Here is a 24,838-nt window from a genome sequence, read left to right as displayed (position 1 = left end):
TAATTTCTCTTGATTACGCGACGTCTTGCGAGTGGGAGAAGGCGGCGCATCCAAATTGGCTTTGCCACCTCTTCTTTATGGCGTCTTGCAGGGCAGTTTGTGAAAAAAATCTTACACTGAAAGGAAGAGGGGGAAATTTAAGAGGATTTATATAAAAAAATCATAATTTTTAGTATATAAAATGTAAGGAAATACTTTGTTAAATAACTTTTGTAGCACAAGTGAAGACCTATGTTTTATAAGCAAATGAACACAAGCACTTTGTTAATCTTTAATAATCTTAAACACACATTTATATTCAATTCACATATCCATGGACTTAGAACACAATTTCTTCAAGTGTCTGGTTACCATATATCTGTATAAAATATATATCTATATAGTGTCACTGGTGGCCAAAGTGGCGGCGGCAGACACGCGTCTCTCACTTAGCGACTGTCGCCGCACTTTAAATGAATTACAGGGCTCGCTCGCGGGGCTGCGAAATATGAAAAATCATCTAGAGGAGTCTTCCCTTCCCTATCCCTCAGATACATAGATCCTCAAGTGGCTGTCAAAATAATTAAATGGGATGCCCCCAAGAGAAAATGCAGCCAGCGTTTGGATGCTGCCGCTGCGTATCTCATCTAATCAAAGTCTTTGACTTGACTAATGTTGCATTTAGGTTTTGGGATTGCGGGATGGGTGCCTCGGAGAAGTGCGGAAGTGCCAGTTAAAGGGGCGTAAAAAACGAGGGGGACGGGGGGAGAGATGTAACAATTTTTTACGACTTTGCCTTGATTAATGGAAGGTTACGTGATTTCTGGCATAGTTTGGCGATTAACTGCGGTCCCTGGGATGCGGGAACCCTCCCACTCTCAATGGTTTAATGAACTTTCGAGGGGCGCTTTAATGTGGGCGGGCCAGGGCTTTTAATAATAGTTATGCAGATGATGTGACAAAGTTGAACAGAGGGGCCTGGGTGGGACTTAATTGAAAATTCCATGCGCTCATTGTAGGGAAAACGCCGTGATTTCCAGAGCTCGACAGCGCTTAATGATTTAATGAAAAGTTTCGAGAGCGCTGGGATAACTCTGGGTTTCAGGAATTTTCTTTTTGAAATTTTATTTTGATGGAAATAAATAAATAAGTCATGAGGAAGGAACTTCAGAGCCAGAGAGATTAATTTAAATGAATGGTTAACTATTTAAAACTTAAAGAAATATGTTCCTTATTTCTGTATGATTTAATTAAAAGATCTTTTATCAATCCTATTGATTTCTCTTCTTACTTATCCCCAATTATCGCTTTTTGAAGCCCAAACTAAACTCCAAACTTTCTCTCTTCTTTTTGCAGGTATGTTTTACAAACTCTAGGATGGACTTTAACCTGGCCTAACTGTCTGGCCTCTTGGGGTTGCCTGGCTTTTTCCACCTGCATCATAGCACAACACAACACCCACCTGCAATGCCAATATTTACACACACTCAGGCCACAACTCCAACACACCACCAAGATAGACAAACAGACCGAAACGAGACGAGACGAACGAGTTGGGTCTGTGATGTGACAGAGTTGGACCTGCGACCTGCGACCTCCGACCTTCCACCTATGGGACACTTCCGCCCACTTCACCCCCCATTTTGGCCATCTGTTAAGCTGTGCGTTAAATTGCTAAAAGCCTTTCCAGGGCTTAAACTAAAAGCTTGCCGGATGAGTCCCGTTTACGGGGGAAGCCCCCCCTTAGTGTTGTGTTTTTTTTTTGTAGACCTGCTGTTCTGCTGTGGCTATTAATCAACTAAACGTTGCAACTATTTGAAAATGGTCAACACCGTCTGGTCAACGTGGAATGTAATCAAAAATTTTTAGGACGTGGCCAGGCTCGTTTGAGCTCCAAAAGAGGAACAACAGAATGTCAACCGAAACGAATTTTCAACTGAATTTTTCATGCTGCCTGCAAAAAAAAAGGGTTTAAAAAATGTATAGAGAGCGGCTCACATGTGTTCATCAATCAAAGCTATAGCTCCACTCTTTCCCGGGAATATGCAAATATTGTAGAATACCAGAGAGATACGACGGGTTTTTCAAAACGGAAATTTAACAAGTTCGTATGCCAAATCGCTGGAGAGATTTGATAGCGATTTGTTTTCATAGTTTGCTGATTGAGCAACTGTGCGAAAAAACCGAACTGAGATTCGGAATGTCCGCTGTTCTTGTTGCCTCACAAAGGACGCTTGTTAAGTCCCCCGCCACTTCCTGGGCTCTGCTCTGTCGCGCTTTTGTGTCATTGTCACCGCACTCTAATTGCGCTAACCATCTGCACACACACACCTCACACACACCTCTGGGGCCCCACCTCCCCCTACTCTAAGCCAAAAGTGTTGAAAAGCACTTGAGCAGCGGAATAGTTCGCTCTTTTTTTTCCCTCAGTGGACAAAAGGCGAACAATGCCCCGGTAATTGTATGCGGTTAGTGTGTGTGTTAGTTCCCATTGTATGTCCCCTCCCTATTGTTCTTGGCCAGTGTTTTCCCCCCTTTCTCTCAGTGTGCTCTCGGTGGGTTTATGTGCGAAGTTTATCGGCTATTAAATCACTTTAATGGCTTTCCATGTTCAGAGTAACACGAGTTTCGGCAGCCTTCTTAATGGGTTTCTATAGGGATCGATATGACAGAGTGTCAATGTGATAGGAGACGATACTAGGGGCTTAACTAGAGGTTAGTTTGGGTTTCGACAAATTATAATGTTGATTAATTAAAGAAAACCTACCTCTATAGCTCTTATTAAACTTTCCTTTCCATGCTTAAATCTAAAAAACCTCCTAGGATTTTATCTGTTTTGATATACAACAATCTTGATTACAAGGAATTCTTTAAAATTAAAAAATACTTCTTAAGCTGAAAAAAAAATAAACAAAAGAAGTGAAACTCCTGGCATAGCTTAATCCTATCCAATCTCGGTTGTATGAATACCATATGTTCCCCAGCCCCAGCCACTTCTTTGCACCTTTTGCTCTTAACCCAAAGTTTCCCTCTGGTTTTTTGTTGCCTCCATCCATCCTTACCATAATCCCCTACAAATGTGCCTTATCTCTGTGTTCTGGATGTGCCACAACTACGACGTGCAGGGGCAATCCAAATATAAGCTCTCCTCATCAGGAGAGAACACTAGACAACAAGGGAAAAACGCAAGCCATAAATGAAGATTTATGAAAAACACACATAATTCATAATTCGTTTTTAATAACGAAATCACTTGAGCACACGTGCAGGAAGCTCGCCCGGGGAAAAACAGTTGAAAATCCTCATGAAAAGGTGGCTGGGAAAATCCCGAGTACAGTTGAGCTGGCAACTTTAATCCTTTGTCTTGTTACGAAAGGGGTTTCCCCGCTTTCTTGGCCCTGGCTAGACACATTTGTCATCTTATTCGCCGTTGCCACCTCAGCAGACGGCGTCAGTTGTTGTGTTTTTTTGAGATACCAAAAGGGATTTTTTTGTTTAGTTTTGTTGTGCAATATTTTGCATATGTTTTTGCCGATTCCATCGGCGTCAGTTGGTGTTTATGGCGTCGGAGGGGGAATTGTTTATGGATTTGGAGGAGCATAAACTTTGTTTACGTCAAAGAACACCCAGGAAGATGATGCAGTTCCTCCACAGTGATTAATCCAACAGGAAGTGTGCTATAAGTTCGAGCTATAGTCACCCCCTGATATGGATAATCTGTCTTTAATCTTTCAATATCGTTAACTGCACAGTAGGGCACTTTATGGATCACTCAATGGGTATACTTTGGGAAAAAAGTATATATAATACATATAGTAATCAATTTGGTAAACATCTGTCGATGTTGCTGCCTCAGCACGCGTCTCTGCCGCTGCACATTATCCCGCTTTGAAATGCACACGTCGCCGATTCCCAGATGTGGACCTCGGGATTTCGGGTTCCCATTCCCATTTCCCATTTCCCCTGCCCTGCGCTGCTCCTGTTTCCAGAGGAGGGTTGATGACACAACGTACGCCGCACATTTTTCAAAAAAATGCTACTCCATCTCCACCAACCATCCATCCATCCCATTCGAAGATTTCTCAGTTTCCTCGGCGGCGTGTCCCATTAACACTTCGCCTAACTACGTAGTAGTTTCCTCCTGTTGCGGCATCCCGAGGGTGGTTTTTGGACTACCAGAAAATACCTTTCTGTTAGAGCACTTCGATTCTAGGTAAACATATTTAAAGACCCCTCTTTCACTCTCTCTGTTTCTTGTTATGAAAAGTTTAATGAGGCTCGACATGTGTGCAAGCGGGGGACTATATATGTTAGTATGTCCGGCAATAAGTCCCTGCCAGCCAGGAATTTTCAATTAGTTAAATTTATGGCATTGTGCCGTGAAATTATTCCCTTCGAACGGGGAATAAGACTTTGGATATTTTCAAATATTTCCCTCAATTTTATTTTGGAATTTCACGTTAATTAGAAAGAATTGCTTCTGGTGTGGCCAGAACTGTGTGACGACGGGGTAAGCAGCAATTTGTTTAAATGTCAAGGTCTGTGAATGAAATTATCGTTATCTCAGGAGATATATAATTTTAAGGGGACATATTTCACTTGCAGTTTATTTGTTTGCAAAGGAAAGTAAATTATGTTTTTCATAAATTATATTTCTAGGTAGAAATTAAATATAAGGTATCCTTTAGAAATTCGAATACTTATGCACAAAAGACCTTCTTAGTAATCTTTCCTCAAGAACTTCTATAATTTAGACATCACTCTAGAAGTACCTCTGTTTCCTTACCATAGTCTGCTTCCTTTCGTATCATGATTACATCATATTCCTAGGATTCAATTACCATTTCCCAGACCCCGATATCGGCTTACACTTCGATACCATTTGGCTTGGTCATAAATCTATGAAACACGCGCCTTCTCCAACCGAATCGCTTTTTCCTGATCTGTCCCAGAGATCGAACCCAAATTCGGAGTGTTTCGGGGTCACGTGGCGCACGAAATACATAAAATGCAACGATGAGGCATGAAAAATTGCAACATCCCGGAAAGCAGCAGGGGTTCGGGTCAGTGGGAAAGGAAACCCTTCTCCATGGTTGAGTTCTCTGGATCAGCATCAGCTGCCCAGATTCCCGACGGTCCAAGTTTTAATTAAAACTTTGCAAAAATCATAAATGAGCCGGGCGTTTAACTGCAGGCAAACTGTCAGTTGTGGCTGTCAAAACTGCTTGTCAGTAGTTCCCGGGCACCTCCGATGGATGTATTTATGTATATGTAACATATACATCAACCGAATAATTGCCCTGGCCTAATGAATAATGTGCATTCTGACACTTTGGCAGAATTTTCAATTAATTGAGGCCTGAGGCCTCGGGCAATGCGATGCAATGCGATGCTGTTTGTCATACGTCACTCAAAATGGCTTTGGCCCAGATAACTTGGACTTGCAACGTCTTCATTCATCGCTGATTTATGGCCTATTAAATTGCAGTTGGCCCTGCAGGCAACGCTCAACCATTTGTCAGCTCAAGTTACCGAATTCCCACGGAGTACCGAACGTGGCCAATTCAGTGTCACGTGAAGAAGGCCTTTAAAATTTCAGACAAACTCTTGCCACATTTCCTGCGGGTGCTAAAAACATAAGCCAAAAACCACAACATTGTCTTGGCCAGGCTGAAATCGATGTTGCTGTTGCTGTTTTCTGGTGATGTTGCTTGTGCCCACGCAGCCGCAGTGAAAACATAAGGCCAGGTCCTCAGTTTCTCTGTCTGGTTCTCTATTTGCTTTGGCCCTTTTTTCCCCAACTCCGGGATACCCGGTATTTATGCTCGCTGCCATTGCATAAAGTCATTTGCATTTCGCGTTAATTTTACATGCAAATAAATGTCGTATTTAAATGCAATTAAAATTGTTTACTCGGCTGCATTCCGCCCAGCGATCCGCATCGCAGGAAGTGTACGTGAATGTGGGGAAAGTGGGGAAAGTGGCATGCCTATACATGAAGCAGGAGCTGCTCCTCCAGGGACTTTCCACATCCTTTACCCCATTAAAAAGGAGCACGTGCTCCTCTTAAAATGGATAGCTTCTTAATTTATGAAGCCGCATAATGGATAATCTACAGACAGTTGTGGTGAGGCAGTTTCAGTTGGGGTTTATATCAACAGTTTTTATACCTTTTGCAGGGTATTATTATTTTAGTCAGAAGCTTGAAACTCAGTGAAATATATATATATATTAAATGTTATTTTTCACCTGGCTCCTCTCGTATTACCAATTCTATAGCGCTTTCTTTGCTGACTCATTTCACAAATTGATTCGCATTAACAACAAATGTGTGTGAGTCAGGTCCCCGGATCATCAAAGGTGTTCAGATTTCACCTCTTGATGACAAATTCTCTGGCCTCTTCCAGCGAAATTGATGCAACAAAATATTTATTTAGCAAATTTCCTTACCGACATCACTTCTCAATGAAATGCCATTAAGGCTTGAAAGGATTTCGGTTGCCAAAATACACAAAAAAAAGCATCTACAACAACTTGTTGCCTTCATTGTTGTTGTTGCTGCTGCTGTGGCATGTGTGAAGCGACGGCACTCGAACAATTTTCGTGGCACAACAAACAAATTTCGTTGTCGTTGTCGTTGTCGAAATACGTGAAATTTTTCCAGCCACTTCACAAATTTGCCAGTTGTTGTTCCGCCAGCTTTTTTGTTGTCGAGTGTCGTGTGTGCGGGTACACTGTGCTACGTAGGTGGCATTGTCGGCCACAGCAGTTGTGCCACCAGATAGGGAGCTCTGGCCCTTTGCAACCGGAGTATCTGAGTCCACTTGACATTTCAGCAAATTAGTTGCGCCTTGATTTTCGATGCTAGGCTCCAGTTACTCAATTGGGTTTCGAGAAGGTTTTCGTAGAGTGCTTCGACGGGTTTAGTGGCTGCTTTAGGGACACTGCACGGATGTGAGCCCAAGGATAACGTATCAATTTAGTGGGAAATAGTGGTTGAAATTGGCACAAACACAAAAATTAAGAAAGAAAAGTAGGTTAACTTAAGAGGGTATTTAATATTTGAAGAGTAGTTAGACAGGAAAAGTTTATTTTGTACAAAATACTACTGAAAGCCCCATAATTAATATTAATAAGATGCCACTAATGGGGAGTTTAACTTTAAAGATATATTATATAATAGTTTCGCATCTTATTTACCCTCAAAATTATTGTACATTAACTCTGTTCTCTCTTGAATCTCTCTTGTGCAAATATTTGTTTAATCCCACAATCGTTACAGTTTAGTAACCACCTGCATAATCCATGTTTTGACACGCTCCATCGATGCTTTAGGCACTTGTTTACATTTCCCATCCACAATACCCGATCTCCATCTCGATACCCCGGGCTCAATTAACATGTTTTCCGGCTTTATGGCTGGCGAAAAAAGAAAAAAAGAAATGCAAAATGCAAAATGCGAAACTGGCAGCAGTTAGCCAGCACTTAACCCGTCGCTGAGACGTCGTCTAAATGGCCACCGTCGCTCCCATAACACTTAAAGTCACATCTCGGCTTGGCCGTACCCAGAGTCCCACCTCCGTGTGGAAGCCGGGACGAGACCACTTTGTGGGACATTTAGTGCAGAATGCGAGCAGGCAAATTATGGCAGCCATCAATAAGGCAGTGAAGAGCTGAGGGGAGTCGGCAAAGTGCCCGAGAAATCAGTGTAAATATTAATTTTTAACTGAGGCATCGTTGGGTGGCATCTCACGGAACACGGAACACTATTCTAGGGGTTAAAAAAATAACGAGGGACATAAGAAACCCCATTGGGTTAATGCACTTTTGCTTGTATATATAGGATCATGTAAGAAAACTTAAGAATGAAATAATAATTAAGCAAAATAAGGATACATTTGCAACCTTCCTTCTTAAGAACCCATATCTTCACTGAACTCTGATATTTCAATAGTCATTGACCGGTCTTGCAAGAAATGGGAACGAAAGAATGCCTTCTAATTGGGCCTGAGGCGGTCCACTCCCTTTTTAGCCGCTAATTGATGGACTGCTGACATATTGGGTAAATTTATACAAATTAAATTATTAAGGAGCAGAGCCAATACTCGCCCCTTTTCGAGAGCGACATCGGTTTGTCAGGCTGTCAGCATTTTGCCGGCTGCTCCTGCTCCTCTCTGGCATGCGGCTTGTCACTGCCAGATCGCTTCTGTTCCGCTGGCTTCGGCTCGGTTTGGTCTGGTTTGGCTTGGTTTTGTTTGGTTATTTCGGTTGGGAATCCCCCGCCCCACCAAAGCTCGGAAAGGGGAGAACTCTGCGGGCCGAAACTTATTTATACGCGCTGTGGAAGCAATTGGGTTGAGGGGGATATATCCCACGAGAGTCCGTGTCAAACATGTTTAACAGAGGACTACCGCAACGGGTACAACAACAGCAGCAGCAGCAGCAGCAGCAAAGGCAACAATGCATCCGACAGCAATAACAATAACAAACAAAATGGAAACCAGTTTGGGTTGCCCTGTTGTGACAATCAAAATAAAAATAATAATACCCCGATGCCTGGAACACAGAACCCAAACACAAACATTGCCGAAAAAAGAAGGCACCCAAAATGTTTGCAACTGTCAACTGAGAAAGGGGGAACAACGCAAAAAGTTCCAGAGTTTTGTTTTCATTCCGGGTTTATTTTTGTAGAGTCGAAAAATACAGCGATTGGGTTGATAAAAATATATGTTGTTTTATGCATATTTCATGCCGGTCTGTGGTTTATATGCATATTTTTTAAAGATTAGAAAAGTGGTTGGAGAATTTAAATGTATTTCATTTATGAAGAGATAAAGGAAACCAAAATTTAAATCCTTTTATTAGCTTAAAGACAAATATAGGGAAAGTGTACAAGACATTAAGGGTCGTGCTTTTCCCTTGACATGTGTAATCTGTCAGCTCTCTAATAATACTTTTTCTTTGATATATAAGCTCCCCCATTTGCGCATTTTCATGACACTAAATGTCACTAATTTGACATGAAATGTCAGCGCCACTAATGCGAATATGGAAAGTGTCGAAAAATGCATAAAGCTATGGCTTTTCCGCAGAACATTCTGTCGCATTAGTTGGCACATAATAATGGGGAAACGTCTCCCCAAATTGATGCTGAATGCTGAATATAACAAAGTGAAAGTAGGAGCGGGCTTGGAATTGCTTCTTAGTTGGTCCCTCAGTGGCCATCCGTATAAGGCATTCCCGGCAAAAGCAGCTCACATCCAAATAAGGTCAAAATTGCGAATATGATTTCTGCAGAAGTGAGACCCAGTCTGCATTATTCCCTCTCCCAGGCTTAATCCTAATTTATGCGCAAATAATGATGAAGACTGGTTGCCCTTCTTGCCCAGAGACTCTTTCTTTTGCCGCCGTCGTGGAGATTAAGTGGCTCAGAGTTTGCTCAAGTTGCACTTCCTCAGTCAGATGCCGTTATGCATTCTAAGTTATCCCGGGAAGACAATGGGGTTGTCAACCAGCTATTGTGACTTTCTGGATATTGACTTTGGGTCATCGAAAAGTCGGAATAAAAAGGGCTTAGTACGAGGCGTTCGTAATGAATTGTAAACGCAGACACGTGTGTGTCGCCTCTTCGGTGAAAGGGGATTAACCATCTTGCGAATGTCGAAAAGACGGAGGAAGTCTAGAAGTTAGGGTTTACTTTGATGGATCGAAAGTTTCTCAAGGACTCACCCTCTTGCGTGGTCATGACTTGAGCACTTCCCTTTTGCCAGACTTACTATTTCCCCATGTTCCATTCCGCTTCAATGGTTAACTTGCACTGAAAACAATATTTACAAGAATATGAGATTAGACTAGAAAACCTCTAGGTCATAAACTTAGTATAGTTCTATATATTTCTGTGCTTTAATTAGTTGGGAATGATTAGGCAAAAGTCCTAAAATATGTTTATTATTTCGCATACCATATGATTAATTTCTATATTGGCTTACATTTATTTGTAAATATAAACTTGTTTATAAATATTATTATATTATTCCCTGTGCAGAGCTCGTTACGATTCCTGACCAAGCACTGGCATCGTGTTCCCCTTCACGGTTCTGTTGTTTTAAATTTGTCATGAAAATATTTTGATTGTTGCGCATTCACAGCGCTCCCCTTCGAAGCCCTCACCTTTTCGCTTGGTTTCCTTGGTGAGTGTTCAAATAATGTTTCACACACCCCCGAGATATCGAAAAGGAAAGGGAATCTAGTCCCCTTCTTGTGGCAGATGCCTCCACATGCTCTACATCTATATACATATGTGGAGATATGTTTCCAAATTAGATTCTGCGGTTTCCGATTGTCAGTCGCTCTTTCTCACTGTCCAGGGGACTTCCCCTCATTTGTTTATTTACTCCTTGCTGTGTATTTGGTCTTCCATTTCCTTCCTCATTTATTTTTGTTCCTCTCAAATGATATTTGCTCGGTACTTGCTAATTAATTAGACGAAGTGCAGTGGCTCAATAAGCTGTCATCTCGACTTATTTTTAATCGCCAACTTCGTATGCAAAGCAGTCAGGCAGGAAGGCAGACTTCAGACTTGGCCAACTCGGCAGACAACGGCGGCGGAGCCCGTAATCCAATTTAAAAAAGCATTGCCGTCAGTCGCTTCCTTTGACTGCCACATAAATCAATGGGATGCGCGCTTAAAATTCATATCTTGTCAGAATGTAAGTTGTATTTTAAGCTTTTTATCGGGCCCCAAAAGGCGGCTGCAATGCGCCCCGCATTACTCATGCCTCAGAGGACGCGGGTGGTTATGAATGGATAAATCCGACGCAGTGGAAGCCCAAAGGGGGAACTGAAACTGCCGCCACAAGGTGAGGCACAAGTCAAAATATTGGGCCAGGTAAGAGGAGACCAGTTGAGACGTCACAGCGGAGACTTAAGGTTTTCAATTAGGGTGATTCATAATCATACTTATGCTATATAAAGACCAAATTATATTAATCTTGTATATCTCATATACCAAAACCCTGTAATATTAATTTTCATCATCACTGGTCCACCCTGCTAAGCCCCAAAAGTAAGACCTTAAGACATCATAACTTTTGTGGCTAAATCTTTTGGCCATTTTTGGGTGCATTGGCGCTGTGCAAGAAGAGCAATTGCCAGGGCCACGTGTTGCATGTGCAACACGAAATGGCTGTAAATAATATTTATGTGCGTTAACGCCACAAGACCGTATATGGATCGGGGCTTACATGTGTCCGGGAGTATCCGCAACACGAGCTACTTGAGCCCGTCTCATATATCCGCGGCTTTATGGCTTAAATGCGTTATAATTCAAGCCCGACTGCCGACTGCCGACTGCCGACCGTTGGCCACCTGTTCGTCGGACATTTGAGTCGTTGTCACGTCCCTGCTCCTCGGCCTCACTTCACTCCATGGCAGCATAAATATTGGCCACTAGTAATCCCCATCAAGACTTGTGAATTGCTGCTCTCGATGAGCACTCATTTGGGGGAAAATCCAAACGCATTTTCAGCTCTAACATGTTCAGGCCTTATTGGGCAGGGAAATATTGCAAAATCTCTTTGGTTAACGACTGCTTTGACTCCGATTTTGCTGCCTTCTGACTTCTTGTTAATTTTCCGCCAACAAAACACGCACCTAATGAGCCCCAGGCTGTGGCACGATCCACGCTGCGGAATATCGTTTATTTATAGCAGAGAACTGCATCGTGGCTGCAGTCTAAGTTATGGACAACATTATAAGGCAACACTGGACTAAAAGGAAATCTTAAACCTTAGTAGTGTCACTGCTTCCTCTCTCTCTTGTAGACTAGTGTAAATTCGAACTGCCACACAGTAGCTAGCAACTTGTTGCGATTGCTGCGGCGCCAGGCAACATTCTGTTGAATCCACGACCAAGTCGTCGCCAGCAAGTCTGCGATTATAATCTTTCGCTCTTGGCCAGCCTATCCCAGCCAGCCCTACTCCTGTCTTGGCCAAATACAAATTGTGCGAGTTGTGAGGTGAGCCGGGCACAACGTTGTCAACGCTCGGGTACAGGCCTTTGGCCTGCTGCCATTTCCCAGAGATCGTATCTGGGCATCTTTATAGTACGAGTCGCAGACTCATTTGGCTTTCATGTGGGGCGATAAGCAAATGGCAACAGCATAAATGTTAAAGGCAAAAGCCTTAAGTATTGCTTAATTTGTATAAAAAATTAAATAGGCAACATTCAAGCCAAATTGCTGGAATTCTTTAGGGAAGCTCTGCAGCTATAATAATTGAAAGCATGAATGTGATATCTATCAACCAATTAATTTGATTTATTATTTAATTTATCTGGTTTATGGTAATTAGGAATTTAAATAAAAGATAATAAATAAAGCAACAATTTATACAGTTTTCGTTAGCGCTTCAGCTATTTCCTGTTTGCAATTTAATTGTCAAGGAAAAAGAAAGAAAATATATTATTAAAGACTCTCTCTAATATATATTTAAAGACACTGATAGCTGTAATGGCCTCATAATTTCATAATATTATTCAAGATAGACATCTGGTTATTGCCAGATTTTTCATAGGCAAACTTGGCATGATTCCTGCCTCTCCTTGGCCATTTTAATGTTCACAATTTAATGCACAATTTCATGTGTTTCCGTTTCGGGAGCTGGGAGCTCACTTAAAGCACATTGTTGCGACGTTTATCATATTAATGTGAGTGACTGCCATCGTTGGCCGGGTCTCTTAACAACTTAATAATTTATTTAGCCCTCCGCCCGCGGAACATGTGTCACGGCCACGTCAGGAGCTCAGAAGAGGGTTCTTAAATTATTTACACGACTTGCATGCGTGGCGGCTTTAAAGAGGTTGCGTCTGCGGCGCATAAACATGTCATATTATTATTATTATTTTTTACAGTCTGATAAAAGTTTCGCTCGCTTCGAGTGCTTCTTTTTTATGGCGATGCGTCATAAAAAAAACAGACAGAAGTGAGCTTCCAAAAAAAGGACAGAAAAAACAGAGCGTTTTCTAAAGGACAACGAGCAGCAACAGGAGCGGGCAGCTTATCAATGCAAAACAGACTCTACTCTCTCATCCGTCCACTTCATATTCGAAATCACGCCCCCACTTTCACATCCCTAAAACCCACTCATACTTGCCCCATCCCCATTTCCATCTGCATTGTGCAGAAAGCGTTGAAGCAACCCTTGAGGGATTAAATTTCAACAGTTTGCCGCCCGCGTTGCGCATTCTTGGCCAGCACTTTGCTGATGCTCCTCCTCCTACTCCAGCTCCTGTTCCTGTTCCTTTTCCCGGAAAATCCCTTGCCGACTTCTCGACGCTTAGCCATCTGTGCAACTGTCTATCTGCTCATTTTTCGGCCAAATGGACAGCGCTTAAGTGAGGAGGAGAAGGCATTCGGCTAATGAATGTAATCGTCATAAGCTGCCCTTTTCGATGACGAGCAGGATTCAACTAATTACGAGGTCCTGTCTACAAAATATTTCCCTGTAATTGGACGGCTTTCATTGGGATGCTTTCGGAAGAATTATGAAAGCCAGGGAAATGCATTCATTCTAAGTAAGGATTTGCTTGTTTGTCGGTGAGAATTTTGGGTAAAGGTCCTGCTGGGGGATTGTCTTTTGAAGAATTTGAAATTCTTTCATGGAAGGAAAAGGTTGTATGAATACATGCTTAAAAGCTAGAATTCATATAAAGATTAATTATTTGTTTTAAATTAAACCCCTTTAATATCGCTAGACCTTCTCTCTACAATTATAACTAACTTTATCTAGCCGTAATAATAAAACCGGGAAAGCGAAACAAAACCCTGCTCTTGAAGCTCAGTGGCAAGGACATTCTCGTAGCTATGTGTACCTGCAGCTATTTTGATTTGATAAGCAAACAATGGCGACAAACAGCAGCAGGAAAAGAAAGAAAAACCCTGCGTTGTGCCGGTTGGCAAATAGAATAAAATAATCAGAAAGCAAATGCAGAAAGTGGTAATGAGGATACGCCGTGTCTGACAATGGAAGCTCCCCGAAAGGGGGGCGAAACAGAAACGGAATGGCGCTGCCTGTTTTTCCGTTTGTCTGGAAAAGTGAAAAGCATGTAAATGCCCAAGGCGGGTATTACAAGTGGAAGGGTATCCAACCCTATACTCCTCCGATTTCTATATTCCAGAGAGCAGACACTTGAGGCAGAGCTAGCTGCTCGACAGCCAGCTGGACAATAATTGTGCGAGGGTGTCCTGCGGGCAACAACAACAGACCGGAAAGGGGGAGAAATGAGGAGCCAAGGAGTCGCAGGCAGAGTGTCCTGAACAAGGATGTGCCAAGTGCCAAAGGGGCGTCGGCGGCCCGAATGCTAATGAATTAAAATTGGATTCGGAGGAGCAAGCGCGCGGGGCGTATGAGCAATTTAATTGCTGAGCAAATTTTCCACTGATGAAAATTGAATTGTTCATTGGGTGGCGTGGCGTGTCATGTCACTGTCAAGAGCAAATGTTTCCAATGCCGCAACATCAACATCAACATTGTTGTCTCTCTCTCACCCCGAATAAATGAAAACATTCAACAAATGAGGTTTGCAAATGTCGGCAAAATGGCAAAGCTTGCGTGATATTTATTATTTGTAGCCTGCCGTTGTTTAAATGATTTTTCGAGCGATTTATTTGTGGTCGGGCTTGGTTGTTTTTTAATGAATTTCACCCTCCTTCCCTTCTGGCCACGTAAAACCCTCGACTTTGACGTGTAACTATGAAAAAACGAACGAAAATATTATATGGCAAACGCGAGCTGTCACCGCGGGCGTGACTAAAAGTTGCCATAAAAGAAGAAAGCGTAAACCGTAAACTTTTATTACTCTGCACAATACAGTGCACATTCCTGGGCTGTTTTTAATTTTCCCGAGCTGATGTCATTGTCCTGGCGATGGAGATTCATTTTTTCCTATTTTCGTATCACTTTCCAGACGGAGCTCTCGCACAATCTGCAACAATTGTCGGAGAAGGCACGTTCCACGACCGAATTCATCCAGCGCCTCAAAGGCATGAGCGACAAAGTAACGGTAAGTTTGTAGAGAGGGGAAGTCCCGGAGTCTAAAATCTGGCATCCATCTTGATGATACTCTGCGTCATCCACAGGAATCCTGCATGGAGTTCGAGCGACTGGTGCACGCCCAGTGCGAGGCCCTAATCCAGGCCATTCACGACAGACGCGAGTATCTGCTGGAGGCAATTCGCAATGACAAGGACACCAAGATCAGGATACTCAAGGTGGGTTTTTCGGATTTATTTGGTTTGAGAAAAATATCCTTAAAAATGCACTTTACAGGACCAGCAGTCGAACTGCACTGGCAAGTTGCAGCAGACCACGGGACTTATACAGTTTTGCATTGAAGCTCTCAAAGAGACTGACAGCGCCGCCTTTCTTCAGGTATGCTTCATAATTAAATATTAAATTAGAGTCCTGTTAAGTATTATTAATTATTATTATTAATAGGTGGGCTCCATGCTTATCAATCGAGTGGCCAATACAGACATGACCTGGCATCAGGAGGTCACCAATGCGGCCCCTCGGGTCTCGCCCATCGTTGACCTGACCCTGGATGATGCGGCCTTGGCCCGAGCCATAGATAACTTGAACTTTATACAGATGAAAGGTGAGTTTTTAATTAAAATTAATATACTCGAGACTGCTTCTACAACTAATAGATGTAATGTAGTTTAAATAGGAACTGAATAAAGAAACTAGGAATGTAGGAAGTACTTGTAGCAAAGATCTGGCGTACATAAAATAAGTTGAATGAAGAACCTTTTTTTCGAAGAAAACTAATTTGTCTCTTTCCCCAAATTCAATGTTATTGTGTCCTAACCACAGGGGCTGAATTATTGTGCTCAACTGTATGTGCTAAGCAAACTCCGCCTCATAAATATTGTCACTAATTACGCACAAACACACAGACTCGCACACACACACCTGGGCAAAGGTGTGACTCTGGGCCACCCTGCAAACAAAAACAGAAAACATAAACATAAACAAGGCCCCAACCTCTTTTTCCTCTTGAAACAATAGCGGAAGGGCTCTCGTTTCAAGAGCCATTGAAGAGTTTGGGACTGTGAAGGGCTTCAGGAATAGTTTTTGTGGGAGAAGTGATCCTAAATTTAGAACTGAAAGTGGTGGGAATTTGAGGAGGAGCTGACAAATTTCGAGGGGAATTAAAAGTGAAAGTGTTGAAATCGGATAGTGCAGCCTCATTGCACCATAATTTATTTAACGATTTAAATAGAATATAAGACGGGACAGACCCCTTTTGCGTTTTGATATGTCTCTAACATTTTTGTGCTTCTTTCATTCTGATTGTGCCGCTTGTGCTCTCATTTAAATGAATGTCCGCATAAAATACAAAATACAAAAATCATCTAAAGCCGTCAAAGATGGAGATGAAAGATGTCCGGCAGGTGAGCAACTACAACACGCAACCGCAACTAAATGCAAGACAAAAATTTAAATAAATTTAATTTATAAAAAAATAAGTTCAAGACACAGAAAACTCACAAAAGTTTAATGCCATAGTTTTGTTTTTCTTTTGTTTCTGGACATTCTTTGGTGCTTTTAACCCCTCTCACACACACATTAAAGAACACATGCACTCACACATCAACCTGGCCTTGGGCGGCCATTTTGTTTTCAAGGATTTGGCCATTGCTTGCTGCCTTTGTTTTCCGTTCTCTCTCTCTCTCTCTCTCTCTTTGCCTTTCTTCCGGGCAGCTCACGCCTACGCATAATAATTTTTCATTTTCATTCAAGCCACTAGCAGGGAATACAAAAAATAAAAATAAAATAAAACAAAGTGCCCCGAAAAATGCGTCCAAATATTTTCGTTGCTCGCTTCCGGTTCCTGGCGAATGTCACCAATGCCTTGGCTCGGTCTTGCCTCGGTCTTGCCGCAGCCTGTCAACCCTCCGGAGGCGGTGGGCGTGGTCGGTCAGCGATGTCACTTGAAGTGACATAATTTTTTACGCAGCGTTTTTCCTTTGGCCTGTCGCTTTTCATTTGACTCTGCCTTCGGGTTTCACTCTCCCGACTCCTTATTATTTCACGCTTAAGCTTTCATTTCGCATTTCGCATTTTCCGTTTCCGTTCTTTATATTGTTATTATTTTTTATGTGAAGCCATGCTCTTTTCTGGTATTTTCGCCAGCAATTGACCCTCTTCAAGGCCCGCTCCTGGGCTTATCCCTTACACTTTTAGCCTGATTGCGTCGAGGCACCTTGATTTCTGCGGCTTCACAGCCCTGTGACTCTCCGAGGTTTTTTGTTTCGACTTTGACATTTGACAGCTTTTGGCGCCTTTTTAATTTGAGCTCCATGGCGCAGAGTCAAGGGAGCGGAAAGCCCGAAAGTGTCGTCATTTTTATGTTTATTTTGTGGCATAATTTTAGGCGCTTCACTTCGCTCTCTGCCATTTGTGTTGTCATGAATTTTTATTGCCAGGCGTTGGTTTTATGCCTCGATTTTATGACATGGCGTGGCCGTGGCATCCCCCTTCGGGCAATTAATAAAAAATGAAAGCCCCCAACATTTGATGTCCCTTTGACAGATTCTCTCCTCTTCATCATTACTTTTTTTTTCAGGGTTCATTTGCTGGTTTTCGGGTTTCCATTTACAGAAACTTTTTTTATTGGTTGTGGTTTATGTATTTGCCTTAGTTGTATTGATAGTTTGACTTACTTTTATTTATTAACCAATCACTCTACTAACACACACACACACTTTGACTGGGTCTTTCTATATTTTTGTACACTTTCGTTGGAGTATTTATTTGCCTTTAATTAGCACTACTATTGATTTTAACGCACTAATACTGATACACGTTTTCTGTTCAATTATGAAACATTTTTTAAAAATTCTTTATATATTCAAAATAGCTCCCATGACTCCAACTATACTGCCATCGGATTGTTCAGCGGAAAATAATTCCGTGACTGTGGCGTGGCAGCCACCGAATCATTCCTTTGTAGAGGGTTATGTCCTGGAATTGGATGATGGCAGCGGTGGAGAATTCAGGGTAAGTTGAATTGAATATAAGGATTAAGTACATGATCAGTTTTGGAACAAAGTTAAAGCTTTTAAAATATATTTATTGCTTTAGAAATGCGTTACCACTTTTCCAATAAATATACTTCCTTTTTGAATACCTTTCAAAAAAACGTAACCCAGTAAATGCCTTAGTATTTAATGAATAGCTCCCTGAATATGGGAGCTGAGTGCCACAATCCGACTGTTGATTGGCTCAGTGAATGGCTGTCATCTTCCAATTTATTAACCGAGAACTTTAATTTGATTCCCAACCTCGAACCGAAACAGGAAGTCTACTGCGGCAAGGAAACAATTTGCACCGTGGACGGGCTGCACTTTAACTCGATGTACAATGCCCGGGTGAAGGCCTTCAATTCCGCCGGAGAAGGTGAATACTCGGAGCTGATTGGACTGCAGACTGCCGAAGGTGAGTCCACCTCTACTAGCTTTTTCAATTAGGCTCCTTCTGCCTGCCGCTTGTGAGCTACTTTTCCAACTGTTTTATAATTTAATCCTTTTCGGTCATGCGCCACCCCATTTCCATTCAGGACTCCTCCGCCCGTCCTGCCCCTCGCTTCGTGCTTTGCATGTCAAACAGCCATTGACCCCTTTTACGCCTGCCGGGGCCCAGAGAGGACGTGAATGGAAATGGGAGTGGATACGGACCTGGGAATGGGTATGGGTGTGGGGGTAGAGGGAATGTCTTGTTCAATCCAATTCTCACTTGATTGATGCATGCGCCACCTGACAGCAGCTCCTTTTGCTCCGCCAGGCGAACCGCCGCGTAAAGTTATTTAATTTATAAAATGGCCAGAACGCTTCCTAGACCACTTTACTGCCTGGATCTCTGGGTTTCTGTTTCTGTTATTAGTTGGCCGCCATTAATTTGCAACTTTTAATTGATTATTTTGCGGCGACGCGAAGCGGGGGTTCCCGAACCCGAACCGAAACCGAAACCGGAACCGGAACCCGATCCCGATCCCACTGCAAATTGCCATTTTATAAAGTGTTTACACCGAGCGCGTGTCCCCAAGTAATTAACGGCAAAACCAGTTAACAGTTTATGGCTCGTGACACTGGCGGGCGGTCTGCGCTAATGACTTGGCTCTAACACCTCGCAGATAAACAGAAGGGTCCAAAGACAGGGTTCTTAGAAAGGGTTCCAATTACTTAAAGTAGCGGAGAAGGGATTCGTTAAGATATTTAAGGATGATTTAAATATTAAAGATAGAGAACTTGGCTTTAACACAATAAAACACACTCTCCAATTACTGTTTATCTAACTTTTAAACTACCAAGCATAGTTTTCAAATCTCTTAAAAATTAAGAGAGATGCCAAGAGACAAAACACTCGTAAATTAGAACGGATTAGTACTCTTTCCTATATCCCTTTTAATAGACCCTTAATCCCAACTTCAGACAAAATAATTTGGCAAACATTTCTAGTCCCTCTTCTCTCTTCCTCTTAGTTATCCAATGAAGGAACTAGGAACAGTTTATAACAGCTAATTAAATGCCGGCATTCAGGACTCCTAGGATTCTATAGTGCTTGGCTCAAATCCCTCATAGTTTTAATCGCAAAGTCATATCCCCGACGTAAACAAAACAATGGCCAGCCGAGTACTGCGTCCTCCTGGCCCAGATGCTTGCTTTGTGGCTTGTTTGGCCACACAATTGCCTTTGGTGGCCAATAAAACAGGCAACGTCATCGTCGTCAGTAGACCGAGAACTGGAGTCCCGACTATATACACTATATATGTATATATATTGTATATATAGGGCTGGTCCCAGCTGATTCCAGACTAGCCTCGGCCACTTAATGCGGCCACAACAATAAAAAAGGAAATTTAATAAAGCACTCGACTCGACGCCACTCGTTGCCTACTTTGCGGCGCATAACAGCATAAACTATAAGCAAAGGACTCCGACTCGGACTCCAGATTGCACTGGCCACTTGAGCTTTGACAATGGGAAAAATTGCAACCAGTCTGACTTTGTTTTTCTTTCCACTTTTCTCCTGCTTCGAAACACTGCAAAAAGTAAGCTGGCTAAGCGGGAGTAGGAATTGGAAGGGGTTTCGAAATGCATTTTAGTTGATGAGATTTTCCTAAGGAAGCTAGTATAGTTGAGGCTATAAAATGTCCAATAAATTAAACTTGTAAGCTTGTAAATTATAAGTGTATAAATTTTTATGAGATTTGTATAGTAATATAAAATATAATAACTTGTAAAACAAGAAAGGAGACTATCTGCATACTCAGTTTAAATTCTTTAAAAATAAACATTTTTCCCAATTTTTGACAATTTTGCCGATGTAACCCCTTATTATTATTTTTTTTAATTTAATTAAATTTCAAAATTTATTTTTTACCCACACATACCTAGTTTAACTCGGCTGTTTATCCCGATCAAGAATATATATGACTTATAGGGCCGGAAATGATTTCTTCAATAAGTTTCAAGCTTCTGAATAGCCTGCAAGGGTATAATTTACAAGAATTAATATAACTTTTAAAACTATTATTTTTTAATTATATATTTTTTTCCACTGTTCTCATCACTTCCATTTTTTTCCATTTCCTTCCATTGCAGTGGCCTGGTTCACGTTTGATCCGGTTCTGAGCGGCGGCGCCGGATCGGGCTTAATCTTTAGCAAAAACAATGCCACCGTTAGTGTCGAGGGCTGGGAGCACCGTGTGGCCCTCGGCTCCGTTGGCTTCTCCCGCGGCGTCCACTACTGGGAGTTCACCATCGACAACTACACGGCGGACACGGATCCGGCCTTCGGAGTGGCACGTATCGACGTGGCCCGCAACAAAATGCTGGGTGAGTGCATTCCCTTTACCTTTAACTCTAGTTGCCCCTCCAGCTCCTCCCCTGGCTGTTCCTCGGGCTGTACCTTACCTCAGCTCAGTGGGTTACTGGTTGCATTGGAAATTCAATTAAAAATTCAGAGCAGGCAGAAGGAGGGAAAAGAAGTTTTGATCGAAAAAAAAGGGGAGGCATTGGGGAAAACCAGCAGTGGAAAATCTGCACAACAAATAGATTCTGGCGTTGACAAAAGATCCAATACGTATGCGGAAAGTTTGCAGCTAATAGATGCGAATTCAGAGGGGGGAATTCGGAGAACTAGAGCGGGGAAAGGGAAACGGGGAACTGGGAACTTAAAACTTTGCCATTTTGCCGCCTCGCAAGGCGAAGCCAATAAAATCGAGTGCCAAGTAGGAGCGGGGGCGTAACGAAAACTTTTGCCATTTCTTGTTGCATGTGCGTGAGGCGGAAGGCGCGGAGTTTTCGTTACCAGACTGAGACAAACACAAACAAAAGGCGGAAAGGAGCACAAAGAGCGGAAGCCGCGGAGGCGCCTTGAAGTATGCCGCAGCAAATTGATTGAAAATGTGCGTGGCTGCGTGGGAGAAGGAGGCTCTCGGCGCTACTCGATAGATACCCAAGGCGACTTAGAATGCAGACAAAAGTAATTAAAAGTGCGGCACTTAAACTTTTGTCAAATGCAAAAGTTTATTCTTGCCACAGAGCATCGCTTGCTCTTATTTTTTATTTATTTTCATTGCTATTTTTTCGAAGGACTCGCTGTGTATCTTCTTTTCACTTAGACAATTTATTCACCAAGCTGCTCACGCGCCATTTAACACGTGCCCTACGGCAGCAGCGAGAACCCAGAAGCTGGGGAAACTACGGAAAACTGAAGTTTTCGAATTAAATTTTCATATGCAAAGCGAGGCAGGTAACGCCCCCAGCGACTGACATTGACACTAACAGTTGCAGTTTTCCAAGTTGTTTTGCGACGACTCTCATGCGTTCTTAACCCACTCAGTCCCCTTAACCCCCTATGTGCTCCTAGAACTCTGCCGCTTGTTGCTCTTACATTTGTCAGTTATAATTCCACAGGACTGGCGGAGCAACTGGGACAGGAAAGTGACAAGCTATGGATAGCAAGGGGGACTCCTGGGGCACAACTTGCAGGTTAAACTTTAAAGTTCACAACTCGGAAATATGGGGAGAGAAATCGGAAAGCAAAGATTATGATAGTAAAGACTATGAGCAATAAATTAAAACAACGATTTATTGAATTTAAATATTGATAGGGGTTTAAAATACGCATATTATGTATGAAGTAAATATCTAAAAGTATAAGAAAAATGAACTAATTTGTTATATTTATTTTATAAAAACCTCCGCAGGCAAGGACGAGAAATCATTTGCCATGTACATCGACCGACAGCGCTCCTGGTTCCAGCACAACTCCGTGCATGAGAGGCGGGTTGAGGGCGGCATTACCACGGGAAGCACCATCGGAGTACTCCTCGATCTAGAGCGGCACACACTGAGCTTCCTGGTCAACGAAATGCCACAGGGATCTGTGGCCTTCCGGGATCTCTACGGGGTTTTCTATCCGGCTGTGAGTATCAACCGAGGCGTCACCCTGACCATGCACACGGCCTTGGATGCGCCCAAGATGGACTACTTCTAGGGCAGGTCGGATGGGATCCGAAATAGCAAATTGTGTACATAATGATGGAGGGAAAGAGAGCTTGAGCTTGGCATTTGACGACAGTTATCGGTGTCTATATAGAGCATTACCTTAATACGAACCAACAGTTTACTCAAACAGCTTATATACTATATGTGTGTACGTGTAGTTTCGGGCAAGGTTCAGCGACATATCTCCACTTAATCGTATCTCTACTCGTAGTTCTATAGGTTCACTGTTTGAAAAACGCTGCGCCAAAAGGGAAATAAAATAATTGAAAGCATTTATCGTTAACTCTACGTGTAAAATATAATAAAGAAGCTCTGAATGTTTTGCCACACACAGAATAAGCCAAAAATCAAGCACCGTGCAAACACAAAATTTAAACCTAAATCGTAAACACCAAAAACGAATCAAATTTAAACGCAAGCGAATGAAAATCTGAGGTAAAAATCCAATTAGCAATTAGTGTAGCTAAAAATCAGCATCTGTATGTCATAAATATATATAAACGCATTTCTTTGAGGCTAAAATAGAATCAAAATCAGCGTGTTTTTTATGGGTAGAAGTTTTTTATTTTAAAGACTGAGAGCAAGTATTCATTTTAAGTACGTCAAGAAAAAAACACGTTACAAATTAAGGCCTCAAATTAATCACTTACAAATTGAAGTAAACTCTTGCAAAATTAAATATTTAAGAGCTCTGCAAAAATTGCATTAAACGAAAACCAATTTAAAGCCAACTGTTTCGCTTATAAAATCAAATATGCATCTGAATATTAATGTTTAATGTACAATTAAGTTCCCTGTAAATATTGATGTATTTTTTAATACCTTAAAAAACCATCGGCTATTCTAGTTTTTTTCCTATTTAAGGTGTAATGCATAAAATTAAATTCCACTGTACGTACGGACTATTTATACTTTTCAACTTAAGCCTATCTACAGCGTAAAAAAACAACAATTAAACTTAATTACCAGTACTATGCATGTTTAATATTTATAATTGTAATAATATACAAACAAACCGAAGAGCAAAACAACAAAAAACAAATAATGTAATTGCACAGGCAACTACAAGCACACACACACCCCCACACACAAGTAAATGAGTTTATTTAACAAAAAATGGAAATAAAATAAATATGAAAAAAGGCATAATAAAACTTAATATATTTCCTAAGCTTCATTCGGGCGAATACAGATGGATTTAAGGTAAGCCAATCTGGGAAATTCGAGTGATTTCAAGCGGGAAGAAAAGTAAACATTTTAATTAGAGCCAAGCTGAGTGCAAAAACTAAAAATGTTCCCCAGTTTTCTGCTTTTGCATTAATGGAAAAGCCTCACGCAAGCGGGGAGTTCGTTGTGCCAATTTCTGTGCGGATTCCCGTGTTTGTTCTGCTTAAGCGGCAAACGTGTCGCCAACAATGTGGAATTCTGGTTAGTTGTTTTGGCATTCCCATTCACACACTCACAGCACACACAACCCACAATGCCCCACACACTTTCACAAATTACACACTTAACTTTGGCGCCGCGTTTGCTTAGAAAGCCGGCATGTGTCAGCGGCAAGAGTCGGGGCAGGACAACAATTGTTTGCTGCTTTTGACAAAAGCATAAATTTTAATGAGCACAGTGCTCAGAGAAAAAGTAACCGCCAAAGAAACTATTGTTATTTTGGATGCACATTGTTTGGAGCTCTATTTATAGAGCAGAGTCCTGCGAGCGGGAAACGCATCAAAGTGCAATTTGTATATCCGGGTTACAGTTGGCGAAACTGACAAGGAAAAGCGCTTAGCTGCGGCCCCACTTCCGCCTCCTGCCGAGGGAGACAGACGACAAGTGATGGCAGGGACAGGACATGGGACACAGGACGCAGGACATGCAGCAGCTGCTCCTCCCAAAGTCGTCTGCTTCATAAATCATAAAAAAAGAAAACTTTTGCCGCACGTCGCCGAACAAGAGAAACTCCCAACCGCCGCCTCACATTTTCACATTTTCCCATCTGCCCTCCGTGCCCCCCGGAAAACTTGCCCCCGCAAAACTAACCAACAGCTGCTAAGTGTTGAGTAAATGTTTTCGCGCCTCGTTGCGCTCTCAAATTCCCAAAACGTTTCCAGTTGTCGGTGTTGGTTGTTGGTGTTGGCTACATGGCGGATGTGGCACGTGATTGCAGCAGTTTTCACGCACCAACTCATAAATGGGGAGAAAAGCTGGGTTTTCAGACGTTATTGGCAAATATCTTTTATCCTGTTTTACCCACAAAAAAAAAAACAAAAAAAAACATGGGCAAAG

The 24,838-nt window shown here is 42.1% G+C and overlaps 1 protein-coding gene across 4 annotated transcripts in view; it reads left to right on the top strand.

The window, feature by feature from the left end:
* The window catches only part of Trim9 (E3 ubiquitin-protein ligase Trim9), an 81,340-nt gene extending 57,631 nt beyond the window's left edge, over positions 1-23,709 (top strand). The window contains exons 1-10 of one of the 4 annotated variants that reach the window (XM_020951519.2): positions 14,446-14,555; positions 14,944-15,039; positions 15,116-15,247; positions 15,306-15,407; positions 15,474-15,633; positions 16,400-16,432; positions 17,902-18,041; positions 18,341-18,479; positions 20,645-20,878; positions 22,255-23,709. In XM_020951519.2, coding sequence (XP_020807178.2) covers positions 15,022-15,039; positions 15,116-15,247; positions 15,306-15,407; positions 15,474-15,633; positions 16,400-16,432; positions 17,902-18,041; positions 18,341-18,479; positions 20,645-20,878; positions 22,255-22,544 — 1,248 coding nt within the window. In that variant the 5' untranslated portion in view covers positions 14,446-14,555; positions 14,944-15,021 and the 3' untranslated portion in view covers positions 22,545-23,709. Of the gene's footprint in view, positions 1-14,445; positions 14,556-14,701; positions 14,821-14,943; positions 15,040-15,115; positions 15,248-15,305; positions 15,408-15,473; positions 15,634-16,399; positions 16,433-17,901; positions 18,042-18,340; positions 18,480-20,644; positions 20,879-22,254 lie in introns of those variants that run through there. The other 3 variants (XM_086830789.1, XM_020951517.2, XM_020951518.2) reach the window with 3 other exon arrangements.
* Positions 23,710-24,838: the final 1,129 nt, after the last annotated feature.

Source organism: Drosophila serrata, unplaced genomic scaffold, assembly GCF_035046125.1.
Source record: "Drosophila serrata isolate PLE 108 unplaced genomic scaffold, ASM3504612v1 contig_240, whole genome shotgun sequence".
In the NCBI taxonomy this organism is placed as follows: Eukaryota; Metazoa; Arthropoda; class Insecta; order Diptera; family Drosophilidae; genus Drosophila; species Drosophila serrata.
Note: the sequence above shows the minus strand (reverse complement) of the source record. Positions and strands in the feature narration are given on the sequence as shown.